Source organism: Pelophylax lessonae, assembly GCF_965119305.1.
Source record: "Pelophylax lessonae genome assembly, chromosome: 8".
In the NCBI taxonomy this organism is placed as follows: domain Eukaryota; kingdom Metazoa; phylum Chordata; class Amphibia; order Anura; family Ranidae; genus Pelophylax; species Pelophylax lessonae.
In genome coordinates, this window is record NC_138775.1 from 142,368,848 (window position 1) to 142,386,466 (window position 17,619).

The following is a 17,619-nucleotide window of genomic DNA, read 5'->3' on the forward strand; positions in this document are numbered from 1 at the left end:
CTTTCCTTGCTTCAACTAGAGTAGGAATAACTGAAGCTGACAAACCTTTGTCCTTCAGCACCTGGGTCTCAATAGCCAGGCCGTTAAAGCCAGCGATCGTAAAGCAGGATGGAAGATCGGTCCCTGAGACAGTAGATCCTCCCTGAGAGGAAGTCTCCATGGGACGTCCGCCACCAGTCTGACCATGTCGGCGTACCAAGCTCGACGAGGCCAGTCCGGAGCTACCAGGATTACTGGGATTCCTTCCTCCTCTACCCTGCGAAGAAGTCTTGGCAGTAACGCGAGAGGAGGGAAGGCATATATTAGCTGGTATTGCCCCCACGGGGCGATCAGTGCGTCTGCGGTTTCTGCTAGAGGATCGCGGGAGCGAGCCACGAATCTCTGAACTTTCCTGTTGAATCGTGATGCCAACAGATCCACATCCGGGGTGCCCCACCGTAGGCACAACTGGTGGAAAACGTCTGGATGGAGGGACCATTCCCCCTGATCCAGGGTCTGACGGCTGAGATAATCTGCCTGCCAATTCTCCACCCCCGGAATGAACACCGCAGAGATTGTTGGAACAAATCGTTCCGCCCAGCGAAGAATGCAAGCCACTTCTTTGGCCGCTCGGACACTCTTGGTGCCCCCCTGATGATTGACATAAGCCACGGCCGTGGCATTGTCCGACTGGATCCGAACCGGGCTGCCCTGGAGCTGCTCGGTCCAGTGAATCAGACAAAGTCTGATCGCTCTCAGTTCCAATACATTTATCGGTAACCTGGATTCTTCCGGGGACCAAAGTCCCTGGACAGATAACTGACCAAGAATTCCTCCCCATCCGGATAGACTGGCATCCGTGGTCACTATCGTCCAATATATTGGTAGAAATGACTTTCCCTGGCTGAGCATTGGAGACCGAAGCCACCAAACCAGAGACTCTCTGGTCTGTTTGCTCAATCGTATCTGATTGTCCAGGGATTCCGGATTCCGATTCCATCTGAGAAGAATCTCTTGCTGAAGAATTCGGGTATGGGACTGGGCAAATGGGACTGCTTCGAATGAAGCCACCATCAACCCCAGAACCCTCATGCACGTCCGAAGGGAAGACCAGCTGTTGGACAGTAACAACTGGACTGCTGATTGAATCTTTCGAAGTTTCCCTACCGGAAGGAAAACTCTCGTCCTGACTGTGTCTAGAATTAGACCCAGATATTCGAGCCTCTGAGTGGGAACCAGAAATGACTTTTGCTGGTTCACCAGCCACCCAAATTCCTGTAAAGAAATCATAGTAATTTCTATGTTTTGTAGCAAGGTCTGAGGAGACTCTGCATGAAGCAGAAGATCGTCTAGGTAACCTAGAATCGATATACCTCTTTGGCGCAGAAGTGCCAACATTGGGGCCAACACCTTTGTGAAGACCCGCGGAGCCGTGGCGAGACCGAAAGGTAACGCCACAAACTGATAGTGGTTCTCCTCTACGGAAAAGCGTAGAAAACGCTGATGTCCTGCGAAAATGGGAATGTGAAGATAGGCGTCCTTGATGTCTATGGACGCTAGGACATCCCCTGGATGCAGGAAGGCTGCTACCGTGCGAATGGACTCCATTCTGAATCTTCTTATGTTGACGAAAGAATTGAGTGCTCTTAAGTCCAGAATTGGACGCACTTTGCCCTCTTTCCTGGGTATTGTAAACAGGTTTGAATAAAACCCTTGAAACCGTTCTGTCCAAGGAACGTGGACTACCACTCCTTGTTGTAGTAAATCTGTGACTGCTCTCCTCAGATCTTCTAAACGATCTGCGGATAGACGGATATTGGAAGGGAAGAATCGCGCCGGTGGGAGAGATCGAAACTCGATCTTGTACCCTGACCTTATGACTTCGCAAACCCATTTGTCCGGGATTCTGGAAAGCCATGGATCCGGGAACCGGCGAAGACGTCCCCCCACCCCAGTTATGGGTGGGGGCGCACCTTCAGGCTTTGGATGGTTTATCTTCAGGTCTGGAGGGGGTGGGCTTTTGCTTGCCCGACCAACGACCCCTGACGCCTCCTGTAGGAACTTTGGAGGACTTAGTTTTTTCACCCGCTGGACGAAAAAACCTTTTGTGAGCAGAAAAAGAAGGCCCTCGTCTTTGACGAGTTCCTCTACCTTTAAAATTTTGCGGTAAAAAGGTGCTTTTTCCACCGGTGAGATCCTTAATGATCTCATCTAAGTTGGCTCCAAATAGACGCTCTCCTGAAAAGGGGATATTAGCCAATGCTTTTTTGGAACCTTGGTCGGCTAACCAACCTTTTAGCCACAGTGTACGCCTGAGAACCACTGCTGAGACTGATGCTCGCGCCATTAATGGAGTGGCGTCTAACGCCGCATCACATACAAACTGTAACCCCTGTATCATTTGTTCCAACAAATCTGATACCGCCTGAGGGACTTCTTCTAAGTCCCGGCGTAACCACTTGGTCCATTCAGTTACAGCCTGCGAAACCAGACCAATAGCAATTATTGGTCTGAAAGCTGATCCAATCAAGGAAAACATGGTGCGAGACATAGCTTCTATCTTGCGATCCACTGGATCTTTAAAAGACGGAGCGTCTTCCAAAGGAATAACCGTGGCTTTATTCAATCTAGCAATAGGTGAATCCACCACAGGTGGTTCTGTCCATTTCTTAATAAGGGTTTCCTCAAACGGATAACGCCTGTCAATGCGTTTAGAAATATTAAAAGTGCGTTTTGGCAGACGCCATTCTTCTTCGATTGGATTGCCAAAACATTTGGGCAATGGAAAAACCTTCGCCACTTTGATGCGCTTTTTAGTCCCAAAAGGGATCTCAGTTTCAGCTATTTCCGATGGAGTACCCTGTAACCTTAAAGTCTCTTGAACAGATACAATGAGTGCGTTTACCAACGCTTCCTCTCGGGCTATGGCGGATGCCGAAACATCCTCCTCACTGTCTGAAGAGACAGGACCCGAGACACCAATACCAGATGAAGTACCTGCAACTGCAGAAATAGGCTCAGAGTCTGAATCCGAAGTTTCAGATAATAAGGGGTTAGGCGGGGGTCGCTTTCTTGCGCCCTGTCCCTGACAAGCCACTTCCACCCGGGACACAAAAGTTTCCATAATAGCTGACAAAGATTCAATTGTCAATGGGGTGCTGGAGGATCCCGCAGACCCCTCGAGGGGATCCGGAGGAGATACATGAGTGGCAGGGTCCATGTTAATACAGGACACCTTTGCCAGCAAAAACAAAAAAACTTTTTCTTTTTTTTTTTTTTGTGTGTCTCCCCCTAGCGCAATAGCGCCCCTCAGAGTACCTGCTTCTCGATCCCAGAGAGAGAGAGAGGGACCCCCAAGGCTCACCAACCGATGCAGTGCAGTTTCCAACAAACTGCAGTCAGCGTCTGTCTTACACAGACTGGAAGGAGCTGTTTGCTTTTTCCCGGGCAGAAGGCGTGGCTCCGCCCCCTGTGTACGCCTTCCGGCGTTCCCAGCCCTCCACGAGGTAGCTGGGCTCACAAAACATGGCCGCCCCCATAGAAGAGACATAAGACTCCAAAAACATGGCGGCCGGCGTGACCTGAGGACATACATGCATTCGGTCTACGGCAAAATGGCGGCGGACCGCCGATATCGTCTTCCCAGCACATCCACCTGCACTCTGCTAAGAGGTGACATATGGATCTACAGAGATACACTGCACATAAGGTAGGATTATACCTCCTATGTCTGCTGTAATTTACAGTCTGCTGGGTAGAGTGTTAGCTCTTGAACCAAGTCCACTTCCCACAAACACATGCTGTATTACAAGGGGGACTTGTAAGTATCAGATATATACTGACCATATATGGAGGGGCCCATAATATATACTGCCTCATAATGAGGAAAAAAGGGAACGTTTACTCACCATACCGAACCGACAGGCACCCTCTCTTCACAATACCCTCTCCACCGGGGTGGGGGTTTGTGGACGCCTCGACTCTCTGGTACCTGGCGTCCAAGCGAGCTTTTAACTCGCAAAGTCAGTCCCTTTGCTGGGACTCCGTCGCGGCCGACTCAGCGCACTGGTCTGCACGCGCTCTTAGGCAGAAACCGGGGTGACCACTGGATCTCAACATCCAGCCCGTCGCCCGGCCCCGCATACTTACTTGAATATGTCGCGGCCGACCAAGCGCAATGCCATGGTCTGCGCGCGCTCGTAGGCCGGCTGGGGTGACCACAAGTGTCGCCCAGTCCGGCATCTTTGCTTGAAGATCTCACAGGAAAAAAACACTGGAGAAAACTACCTAAAAAATGTCTTTTTCTAAAAGAAAAAAAGTCTTGCCAGGACCAAAAGATCCCAGCAAGGAACTTAGGTCCTTACTCCTGACTAGACAGAAAAAAACTGATTCCCTGTAGCAGAGAGAGGGAGGATATACCCTCAGGGACTGCCCCTAGGGTGGAGCCAGAACGTTTTGTCATTCTGCCTAGTCCTACTCCTGCGGAGACAACATAACCCAGCTCTTGAGAATCAAGAAGACTACGTCTGTCAATGAGCGATAGAGAAATATTAATGATCAGTGTTAATAAGGAAACAATCAAGAACAATGGTTAAAACCCACATTGAAAATTGCAGTCTATCTTCAATGTATAAAATAAAAATATATGACAAAAATTGGAATAGATGGATAGATATACGTGGAGACCATTCAAAGTGACATTGTGCGCTGTAGTGAATAAGAGGATTTAAAAAAATGTATAAAAAGATAATTGAAACGTACATACAAGGTCACAATTAGTGCTTGATTCAAAGGACCATTATAGCCGATTGTATAAACCCTAATGTGATGCATTCAAGATTGGAGTAATGTGTGTATCAAGACTTCAATCCACAATTCCTACCCAACAAAACATATAAAAAAGTGTGTGTGTGTAAAATGTGTATAAAGATATTACATAAAAAATTAGTGATTAACACTGGTGGTGAAGGTGAAAAATTGCATGTATATGTAAACCATGTATATCATAAATAAATATGTGTACAATGTAAACATATGTGAATCAATGGAAAATGAGTACACTTGGTCTACATAATAAAACATGACATATATAGTGTATGAGAGTATAATGCACATTGATGCAACATGTGTTCCTGTAAAAATATAAATGAATATAGACACATTGTTGCAATCTGTTGCTATAGCGAAAAATGCAACAAAGTTCTAATATGCACATACTTGCTCATAGACTGATTTCTGTGAACAGTGTTTAAAACCACAAAATTTCAAAGACCCACAGGGAGATGCACTATTTCTAATCAAAAATTATGTAGAGGTACATTGTTCCGTGAGTATAAAAAGGGGAATGGGAAAGGAAAAAAGCAAAACAAAGGGAACGGGTTAAAATACATAGGCTGCCAGCTAATTGAATTTCATCAATCCATTTTGGAATAACCAAATTGCTGTAGAAAACCCGATGTGTTTAAAATCGGCCGGTCTATGGGTCAATATGGGTGATATCTCATCCAATTCAATCCAAATACCTCAAACAAGGCGATATTTATGCGTAAAAAAAACAGGATCACATAACGTGACCATATTTGTAAGTTTAATATATGTATACATATGAATGCCTTGTAGATGTGTTTAATGATATTGAAGATAGAGGATGCAAAAAAGAGAGAGAAGGGGAAATGCTTGCTCATGTCATGATACTATTATAAAAACTGATAACACCCACAGATCCCAAAGGCGGGGAAAAAGATTTGGGACGAACCCCCAAAAAAATATTGTTTAGATATTTGTTTGTTTTTCATAGATGTTTAAATATAAATGTCAATATGGACCTGTCGGAGTCTATATAATTTCAAAAATTCTAACCAATGAAAAATATATGTATATAAATATATAGTGTCTGAAATCATATTCTTAAATGAAAACAGGTCCTGGAAAAACTTAATGGATGATTTTAAAGCTCATATATGCATGCATATATCATGGCTAATATAGGGACCCTGGACATTCCTGTATGTAGAGACATTATAGGATGTCCAATGTAGACCACCCATATAAAAAACTATACATACATTTTTGTTACCCATATCACTGGACAAAGATTACATAGGTAAAAATTAGGTATAAAAATGTGTCACGTCCCACTCGAAGTTCATGCCCTCAGGTAATCTTGTACGGAGTTTGAATATCCAGAAAACCTCCCTTTTACAGAGTATCTGGAATATATCTCCTCCTCTCTTAGGTTTTAAGATTTTTTCAATGATCTGGACCATGACCAGGGAGGTGTCCCCTTCATGTAGGTCATTAAAATGGCGGGCGACATTTGTTGATTTGAGGCAACGAATGTTGCTTAGGTGTTCCCTAAATCTATCCTTCAATCTCCTGGTGGTTCTGCCTACATATTGTGTTAGACATTTCTTGCAGGTAATCAAATATATAATATACTCGGTATTACAACTGAAAAGTTTGTTTATTTTAAAAATCCTGCCACTGGTGGATGATTGAAATTGGGGGCTTTTCAGGATGTGGGGACAAGTGACACAGTCCTGTGCCCCACATCTGTAATTGCCTCTGCAGTATAACCACGTTTGCGATGAGGAGATCGTTTTTGTTTGAAACAAGTTAGGGGATAACGTACTTCCCAAAGTGGCCGCTCTCTTGACTACAATATTGACTCCTCTCCCCAAAATCTCATCACATGCATGATCTAGATGTAAAATAGGTAGATGTTTCCGAATTATAGATTTTATATCATTAAATTCTAGACTATATGGAAGTGCCAATGTAAACGAAGGTATGGGTTTATCTTTTTTGGTATTTTTTATCTTTTTATGGCTGAACGAACCCTTTTCTGTTGGCACTTGTGAGAGATTTGGATCGGACTCATGGTTTGTTGGTATGTGACTAGGCGTAGTAAGTTGTAGAAGATCGGTGCGATTCCTCCCGAGAGCTAGCCGATAGGCTCTATCCAGCATCCACCTTGGGTAGCCTCTCTGGAGAAAACGCTGGTATAAAGAAGACGATTCGTTTTTAAAGGTGTCACTGTCACGGCAAATTCTCCTGAGCCTAAGGAACTGCCCCACAGGTATTCCTTTTATGGTGTGGAGGGGATGCCCTGATTTGGCATGCAATAGGCTATTGCCCGCCTGGGGTTTTCTATACAGGGTGGAAGTAACTTTATCGCCTTCATGGTTTAAAGTTATGTCCAGAAACATAATTTTGTCTGGGCTGGAAAAACCCGTAAAAGTGAGATTCCATTCGTTGTTGTTCAAAAACGATATGAATAATTCAAAATTGACTGATCTATGGCAGACAAATAGTAAATCGTCAATGTAGCGACAATATAAGAAAGTATTATCCCTGTATGGATTTCTACCCCCAAAGATGCGGGACCTTTCCCACCAACCCATGTAAAGATTGGCTAGGGAAGGTGAGAACTTGGCTCCCATCGCCGCCCCGCATCTTTGGAGGTAGAACACATCATCAAAAGCAAAATAGTTGTGCGTTAATAAATAGTCAAGGACTTCTATTACAAAAGCCTATAAAACAGGAGACATCTCCGTATATGTTTCCAAACTATAGCTCACTGCTTCCAAAGCTAGTGCGAGCGGTCTCCCCAGCTTGGACTCTGCTGATAAAAAAGGTGCCAGTGACAAAGTTCAAAAGGCTACTATAGCATAATGATGCTGGTGAGTACTAGTGCCTATACCCGTGAAGCCCACTAGGTATCGCACTCACCCTTCACAACCTTTATAAACAGGGTATTTAGTTGTTGCAGTTTAGTAATCTCCACAGAAGGAATGAGTAATCCGGGGGTCCTTTATGTCTGAAGCGAGTGGGCTCAGGTGGGCCTCTCTTGGACCATACACCTGACCCAAGCAGGTGTCGGGGGCGAAAAATCGCTGAGCGGCATGTCATACGCGGTAGACCTCCCAAGTAGTGGAGTATTCCCAGCTGGGCCAAAGCCCTCCATCGGTTGTAACTGTTATGTATCCCCACAGCAAGCAGGTGTGTCACGAAACATGAAGCCATTGGGCAGGATCCGGAGGTCAGGTAACACACAGCTGCATGGCAAGAGCAGGGAAATCCTGGTGATCCGATGAAAGAGAAGAGATGATGAATCTGGGCCTCATGTGAAGGGAAGGGCGGTAGTAGATAGGGGAATGATCGGGCCCACGGTCAGCAGGACATGCCCGGAGGAGCATAGAGGACAACAGCATCCAGAAAGTTGCTAATTGGTTCACTAGCCATGGGTCTCAAGGCGTTCGAGCCATGCTATGATCGCTTCAGGGTCATCAAAGAAATGCACACGGTCCTCTCCTTCTACGCGAGACGTGCGGGATACATCATGTCGTACTTTATGTGTTTAATCTGCAGTCTGCGTTTGGCCTCCATGAAGCTCTTGCGCCTCCTCTGAACATCAGCGGAAAAATCCGGGAAAATGGCCATTATCCATGGGAATATTACCCATTTCCCTTGCCAGGCATAATATAGCATCTCTGTCCTTGTAGTTCAGGAATTTTGCTATAAATGTTCGAGGTGGTGCTCCCTGGGGTGGCGGGCAGCCCGAAAAAACGGTGGGCCCTCTCCACCACGAATGTAGGGGAGAAAGACTCTATGCCATAGGTCTGGATCAGTAGCCGTTCAAGGTAAGTAGAGGGTGGCTTGGCAAGTGGATATGGCCTCAAGCACCGCTGCTGTATCTGCTCCGGCCGCCGCGCCTGCGTCCACGCCGGAGTCAGCGCCATCTTGGAAGGGTGCCTCGCCGGCCTGGCGGCGGAATTTGTCCAGTTTGGCGGTGGCCTCAGAGTTCTTTTTCGGCGGCAACATGGTCACCGGGTGTCCGCAGGTCCTCAAAAAGTAAGTGAGAATACTAGCCTGGGAGCCGAACCAGCAGTATCAGAAAAAGCAGTCTAGAGAAAGATTCCAGTTTCTCTTCTGTCAGATCCTTAAACTGAGGACTTGTAAAAGTGGAGGTACTGCCAGACCAATTGAGGATGGTGTTGAATACTATTATACTAATTTCTCTAGAGCTAAAAAGTGAAAAAAAAATGCTTAGGGAAAGCGAAATGCCCAATTAGCTACTTTAACTCACTCTCGAAAAAAAAAAAAAAAAAATGTAAATCGTTGATGATCAGGGAAGCTGAAGTGCCTTGGCCTTCAAAAACACAGAATCGTTTCTGCACTCTTGGAAGAGGCATTGGAGTCTTCAACCTTAAAAGGTCTCAATCACCACCTGTATGAGGCTGTCCATGAATTCTTTATGTCGAGAGGCAGTATCCTTTGACAAACTATTGTATGGACTCAATGAACATGTGTACTTTTAACCTAACTATGTAATGCACCATCACAAGGAAAGGAAAGTATCTACAGAAGACTCTTGTGTCTTAGCCAGGGCCCTTAGAACCCTACGGTCTGGCCAATTAGTTGCAATAAAATGAATTTGTGCATTTTGCAACTCACCTCATAACGTGTCTTTATGACTGTGAAGGGTAGCATGCAAACTCCTGCTACTGTTCTGGATCCTGCTCCCAAAAAAACTGATTCCAGAGGGCGGATCTCCTTGCCAGAGAAAAGCTTTTGTTTCAGAAAATAGAGGAAACTAAAGTAAATACCAACTCCAGGAATACATCGTAGAAAGGACTGCAGGAACAAACAGAAAGGAAGCATTAAAAAAAAATCTTCAAACCTAGTAATCTACTACACATTCAAATAATGAGGATTTGGGAATAATTGTATCTTTGATACAACTGTCCTTTAATCATTTCCCCCCCACCACTTTAACTGCAACCCACATGTTCAAATTCCTTCCTCCTTGATCCAGCATTATTCACTTTGTGGCCCTGCTGACTGCTGCATAGCTTTTACAATGAAAGTGTCTCCGTCGGGTCTTACTCTTGGTGAACATGCGTGAAGCAACCCTATTCATTCCTATTGGTAAGCAGTACACTTGATAGCATTCACATGTATGGTTTAGCCAATAGGGTGGGAAGGGGGGGGCATGTATGCACACTAAAAGGCTGTGCAGAGATGAGCAAATGCACACAATGATTCAATGATATCAAGGAGAAATGTACATTTTTGAGATGGTGGGTTGCCCTCATGGGTTGAACTTAGTAGGTCAAAAGACAATTGGTCCAAAAGGTACAGTTACGTTTTAAAGTGTAGAACTACAGATAGATTTAAATGGCACAAATAATGTAGCTGTGTTTATTAATACATCATAAATTGTAGTCAGTATAGGCTCTGTACAGCATAGCTCAGAATGGGAGCAGATAAAGCAGCACAAGATGCCAACAGTTTACATGCTGACAAAGAACATGGTGACAGGAGGAGAAAGAGTGACAGAAAGGGGAGCTGAACACTGCCGTTTCTCCTTCGCTGTCCATTCACAGACTAGAGGTGGGTCTATGTCAGCCAAGGCTCAGAGTCAGTGGGCTGACTGATGCGGTCTGTCATTAACCTAGAACACAGAGGATAACTAGCAGTAGAAAAGTACTGCATAGAACAGATCCAGATTGAAAATATTGCACCAGCAAAAGCTCATTTATTTTATTAGGATATTAATTTGGTTTATTTTTGACCACTTACTTTGAAGGTAAACTCAATTCCCACAATAAAAAGAATTCAGTATACTAACGCTTCCCCTCTTATATGTGTTCCCCTATAAGATTTTATGTTACAACAGCAGAAATGTTGATCAGAAATGTGTTTTTATGATACATGAGACATCTTTGGGTGCCAACAGTAGGTTGATGAGGGATCCTTCATTGCAAGCTTTGGGAAGGCAGAGTCTGCTTTTTTCATTTGTCTTTTTACATGCCATACAGATAAGGTAATCTCACAAAGGGGCCTAGCCATTATAAGCATGCTGCAACTTTCCCTGTGTGGGTGAAGCAAACCTTATCCGCTTATCCTCTCTGATTCGGTTGAATCCAATTGGTGTAGCTGACAAAAAAAAAAAAAAAAAAAAAAAAAAACATACAACCCATTTACAGTGCCTTGAAAAAGTAGTCATACCCGTTGAAGTTTTCCACATTTTGTCATGTTACAACCAAAAAATAAATGTATTTTATTGGGATTTTATGTGATAGACCAATACAAATACAAAGTGGCACCTTATTGTGAAGTGGAAGCAAAATGATAAATGGTTTTCAAAATTGTTTACAAATAAATATCTGAAAAATGTGGTGTTTTCAGCCCCCTTTACTCTGATACCCTTAACTAAAATCCAGTGGAACCAATTGCCTTCAGAAGTCACTTAATTAGTAAATAGGAGTACACCTCTGTATAATTTCATCTCAGTATAAATACAGCTGTTCTGTGAAGCCCTCAGAGGTTTGTTAACAAACAGCATCATGAAGATCAAGGAATACACCAGACAGGTCAGGGATAAAGTTGTGGAAAAGTTTAAAGCAGGGTTAGGTTATAAAAAAATATCCCAAATTTTGAACATCTCACAAAGCACTGTTCAATCCATCATCCGAAAATGGAAAGAGTATGGCACAACTGAAAACCTACCAAGACAAGGCCGTCCACCTAAACTGACAGGCAGGGCAAGGAGAGCTTTAATCAGAGAAGCAGTCAAGAGGCCTATGGCAACTCTGGAGGAGCTGCAGAGATCCGCAGGACAACTATTAGTCGTGCACACTGCAGGGTCTTCAAAAATTACATCAGAGACTGAAGTTGGCAGGCAGAAGCGGAGGAGTCTACATTGTGCGATGGTGCGCGAGTGAGAACTCGCTAGGGAACAGCTGCGCCATTCTACAATGAGGCGTGGATCCCCACACCTTAGCCACCACATCGCTCACCTCCCCCCAATGCAGCCTCTTTCACTAAGACAGAGCCTGAGCGGCCGACACAGTCCAGGAGTGTACTGCGAGGGAACTGCCGGATCTGCCTGTCACAAAGGGACTCATCCAGCCCGATCCAACCATCTGCATGAGAGCGCCAGGGTCCGTGCTGAGCCAGGGCGGAGTGGGAGCACATTACAGTGTCACCTGGTTGTCTGTATTGTTCGGTCCATCCTGATGCCTAGCAAGCCCCCGTGAGTGCTCAGGACCGACAGACCGGCAGCTTGGCCTGGTTGGGAGCTGCAGAGCATGCCATAGAGGTGTCGGCATCTAGGATAACTCATCCCAGGAAGAAGGGAGGAGTGAGCAGCTCTGGAGACAGGAAGCCATGCGGAGGACCCCTGGGAAAAAGGAGGCCCAGAGTAGTAGTTCTTTTTTTTAATATGCATGTCGCTTGGTTCATAGCTGCACCAGCTTTAGAAATACAGGTTCAGGGTATGCTCCCAATTTTTTGCTTGTTTAGTAGTCTGGAGCGACTTAAAGGGACAGCCAGAAAAGCCACCAGAAATCAACTTGACTGACAGCTATACCCTGACCGACTCCATTAACAAAGGGGTGAGAAAAATTCCAGCACTGTCTTCCTTTATTGTTGGCTGTCTCTTATTGAATTTGGCTGCGGATTCTCGCTCCACACTGACTTGCTTTACACCGCTCGATCCAAGTGACTTTCTGTGGATCCTGATTTTAGAAAATTGCATTTTTTTCCCAGGAATCTGGGAAGCAATAGTGCAAGAGGCAGCGTGACCGCTAAGTCCCCTAAAGTGAGTGCTAGACCTGGCACAATTAAAAAATTAATGATATATGAAGACACTCTGGGAAAACAGACCATAGAAAAACCACAAAGAACCCACACAAAACAAGCGTAAGCAAGGGAAAAAAGTGGCCAAAACAGGCCATCTCTAGGCCTAGATACCACAGAGCAATTAAGAACAGAACGAGACTGAATTCGGATGCAGAGCTAGTCTGCATCGCAGAGCAGACAGCGATAATAAACCACCCACTAAAGGGGAAATGGCGGCCATGCTTGCAGGATTAGAAAAGTCTTTAAAATAAGAATTAACAACAATCCATAATGATTTGGGTCACTTACTAACAAGAGTGGAAGACTTAGAAAAGAGACAAGACAGTCATATAGATATAATAAAAGAACTAAGACGAGAGATGAAGGAGTTAAAACTGGAACGTACAAATCTTGCATTTAAAATGGAAGATCAAGAAAATAGGAGTAGGAGGAAGAATCTCAGAGTACGTGGATTACCAGAACTGACAGGTGGGGGGGGGGGGTGAGGAGTTGAGTGAGTTTAGATGGAAGGGGAAAGGGAAAACAAAGTTGTGCCAACTCCACAATACTACTAGTCAATGTCGTCTCCCCGATTGTTCTCAGTCATAGATTCCTGCAGAGGCTCTGCAGAAGAAACTAGGGATAGACCGATATGGTTTCTTCAGGGCCGATACCGATATTTTGGCCATCGCATAATCGGTATCGGCCAATATTTTGTACATTTAAAGTTTTGAAAAAAAAAACACAAATCTGGTACTGAACATGTTAATTTTTGTTTAATGCTTAATGGCTGGCTTGCTGGCACCATGTGGTGGGTGGCTGGCTGGCACCCTGTGGTGGGTGGCTAGCTACCACCCTGTGGTGGGCAGCTGGCTGGTACAGGGTCTGTGGGTTGCTGGCTATCTGGCACCCTGTCTGTGGGTGGCTGGCTGTCTGGCACTCTGTGGTGGGTGGGTGGCTGGCTGGCACAGGAGCTGTGGCTGGCTGGTACAGGGCCTGTGGCTGGCTGGCTGGTACAGGGCCTGTGGCTGGCTGGCTGGTACAGGGCCTGTGGCTGGCTGGCTGGTACAGGGCCTGTGGCTGGCTGGCTGGTACAGGGCCTGTGGCTGGCTGGCTGGTACAGGGCCTGTGGCTGGCTGGCTGGTACAGGGCCTGTGGCTGGCTGGTACAGGGCCTGTGGCTGGCTGGCTGGTACAGGGCCGGTGGCTGGCTGGCTGGTACAGGGCCGGTGGCTGGCTGGCTGGTACAGGGCCGGTGGCTGGCTGGCTGGTACAGGGCCGGTGGCTGGCTGGCTGGTACAGGGCCGGTGGCTGGCTGGCTGGTACAGGGCCGGTGGCTGGCTGGCTGGTACAGGGCCGGTGGCTGGCTGGCTGGTACAGGGCCTGTGGCTGGCTGGTACAGGGCCTGTGGATGTGGGTGGCTGGCTGTCTGGCACCGGTCTGCTGTGAGTGGGTGTATGGCTGTGATGCACTCCTGCGAGACTAGTCCCGACTCCAGATGAGGCAGTCCAAGGCAAGGGAGGCGGCCTAAAAAGGCAGAATGACGTCACAAAAATATCAGCAATATCGGCCAGTTCCGGGGCCGATACCGATATATCAGGGAAAGTGCATATCGGCCGCCAATATATTGGCCTTGCCGATAATCAGTCTATCCCTAGAAGAAACCCCCTTTCCTTCACTTGGCTTAGGCCAGGTGGGGGGAGGGGGGGGGGGCAATAAACTGAAAGAGGTAAGGGGAGAAGGAGAGACAATATGAATTGTCTGAAAATACTGTCATATTATGTCAGAGGAATAAATACGCCAACTAAAAGACACAAAGTATTGGAGGAGCTTAGACATAACTATGCTAACAGTCTTCTTTACAGGAGACATATATTGCACAAGATACAAATGTGAAAATATATTCAAAACATTATCACATTAGCACCAATATGGTACTATGGAGACTCACCAATTAGGAGGGCAAAGGGAGTAGCAATCGGCTTTGCTGAGGATGTAAGGTTCTCCCTTGAGGAGAGATTGGTCGACCCAGAGGGCGGATATACTTTCCTGAAGGGACAACTACAGTTGTACATTTTGGAGTTTGTCACTTTGAGAATTTTTGTACAAACATTCTGAATCGTCTGTAGAAAGTTCTGTACACACTATACGAAAATCGTACGAAAATTAATTGGACGAAAATGTTCGCCCAATTTTCTTATAGTGTGTATGTCAGAGAAGTAGAGTAGTTAGAACTTACCGCCATTAGATGGCGCCAAGCTGGCTATTTAAACTGACTTTCTGCATAGATTCATTGCTGTTTTTCACCGTGCTCCTGTGGCCGCTGTCTCACTATCAGAGGCCCACGAGCCAGAGTTGTACGAGAGGCCCTCCTCTACACGTCAGGCTCACCTACCAGGTACGTGACAGTGTACAAGCCTTTGGAGACATCAATTTCTTAGGAGGAGGTAATGGAGGCCCTAAAGAACTCTCCAACTGGGAAAAGTCCTGATCCGGACGGGTATACTACCCATTACTACAGGAGATTCAAGGAAATATTGGTCACGAAACTGCTCATATACGAATGAGATAGATGAAAAGGGGGAAATGAGAGTAGAATCACTGCAGGCCCATAGAACAGTACTACCTAAAGATGGGAAAGATGCAACCCTATGTTCTAGTTCTAGGCCAATAGCACTGTTAAAAGCAGATACAAAACTATACGCAAAAATATTGGCAACCCGATTAAAGGATTTATTGGCAGAGTGGATCCATGCAGACCAGACAGGATTTATCCCAAGAAGAGAAGGAAAAGATAATGGGATAAGAACACAACTGTTATTACATAAGTTTAGAGACCGTGACACCCCAGCCCTCTTGCTGTCAATCAATGCTGAAAATGCATTTGACAGGGTAGACTGGCAGGGTAATTCCAGACACGACGTAGCCAGGCCCCCAACGCCGGCCAGAAACTTTCCTGTTACATGCGGGATGCCGCAGTTTTGATCTATGTATATGGGATACATTGTTTCTGCTTTTATGCCTACATGTTGGAGTAAGTGCAATTTTTTTTTTTAAATAAAGACTTATTACGTTATAACACTATGTGCCCTTTCTCCTTTCTGGATTATTCCCTATGGGCCTTACCCATTTCTATGTGAGGATTGGCTTCATGATATCTGCTCCAGCTCCCCCTGGATCTGCTACTCTGAGTGTCCTGTGGGATCCCTGTGACTGGCCCCTACTGATAAGCGTGTTGTGGTCTATCTATTAAATTAGATGACCATAAAAGTCTGGTAAGCAGTCTATTTTACATCTCCCTTGATCACGGGTGCCATTCAGTGAATGCTCTGTTGGACATTATGCTATTGCTGGGACTTGTGGTTCCTCTTAACTTTGATTTACTGCTTCCCTTTTTTTTCACCTGAGGACTTTTATATATATATTTTTTGGGATTAGGTCTGTATCGAAGGACTTTTCTATATATTTATCATTTACATGCTGGGATTGGTAGTCCCTCATTTTTGTTTTACACAATTTTCACGTATATAGGGTGTTCACATCACTCGTATAATAATTTTCAGTGTTTGATGTCCTTTTGTCACTCGTTTATTATTCACTTTCTAGCGCAACACATATTGGTTATATATTGTTTTGGACTTTGTTCTATGAGTCTGTGTATGCAGCTTGTTTGTTTCACATTTTTTACACTGTTTTTACATAGTGCAGAATTTTTTTTTGATGTATATAGGGTAGACTGGGAGTTTATGGCGAAACAATAAAGGATTTGGGTATGGGACCAAGGATGACTCCGTGGATAGGAGCACTGTATAGAAATCCATCAGCATTGGTAAAAGTGAATGGCAATTTATCAGCACAGTTTAAAATGTGCAATGGGACGAGACAGGGATGCCCTCTCTCGTCCGTTGTTCGTCTTGTCTTTAGAACCATTATTGGTGACTATAAGGACTATAAGGAATAATATAGATATAAGGGGAGTGAAGGTTGGACAGGAAGAACACAAAATTGCAGCATATGCAGACCATATTTTATTTTTTATTAACAACCCTAGAATAAACGATTCAAAATGTTATTAAAGAACTGAAGAGAAATGGGGAATTGTCAAATTTCAAGATAAACCCAATAAAGTCAGAAATCTTGAATATCAGGTTAAAAAAAAATAAAAAAATAAATAAAAAAAAAAGAAGAAGAGCAGGCATTACAGAGGGAATTCCCATTTTCTTGGGCAAAATCAAAATGTCTAGGGATAAATTTAATATCATCACTTGAAAACCTGTATCAGGCCAACTACATACCCATGTTAAACGAGATAAAATCAGACATCTGAAAAATACTGAGCCGCCCACTTTCATGGTCGGGAAGAATAAATATGTTTAAAGCCCCGTACACACGTACTGATCGTCGGCGAACGATCGGCCGTCTTTTGTCCAGGGCTGTCGGTGTCTGTTGAAAAGTGCAAAAGACTGCACAAGAATTTTGTCTGCCGACTACAGCCGACTGCAGAAGTGATGTCATGTGATGGTTAACTTTCCCTGTCTTTTTTCTTTTCTAAGCATGCCCAGTCTTGCAAATCTGCGGTCTGTCGGCCAAAATCTGTACTGACTGGCGAACAATCGGCCGCTCTGGTGTCGGCATACAAAAATTTTAATGCTTGCATGACAGATTCTTTTCGGCCGAATGTGCGCTGTCGGCTGTCGGAGGCATCATACTAACAAGCCTACAATCGGCAGATCGGTCATCGGCCGAAGCTTTTCGGCCGACGATCGGTACGTGTGTACGGGGCTTAAGATGATAATTCTGCCAAAAATATTATATAAATTTAAAATGCTACAAATCGCCCTTCCCTCTGCAGATTTTAACACAATAAAAATCAATGTTGCTAAATTTTATATGGAAAGGGAAAAAACCTAGAGAGCAGTAGAGCTAAAAACACAGAGAAGATTAGCAGCACCAGATATTAAAAGAAAATATATGGCAGCTGTGATTTCACATATGATAGAGTAAACAAAAAAAA

General features: G+C 44.8%; 1 protein-coding gene across 1 annotated transcript in view; it reads right to left on the reverse strand.

Moving 5' to 3' along the window:
* Nucleotides 1-17,619, reverse strand: part of SLC25A38 (solute carrier family 25 member 38) — a 60,423-nt gene that overhangs the window by 20,888 nt on the left and 21,916 nt on the right. Inside the window, exon 3 of the mRNA XM_082266085.1 lies at nucleotides 9,436-9,615. Within this exon, the coding sequence (XP_082122211.1) occupies nucleotides 9,436-9,615 (180 nt within the window). The remainder of the gene's footprint in view (nucleotides 1-9,435; nucleotides 9,616-17,619) is intronic.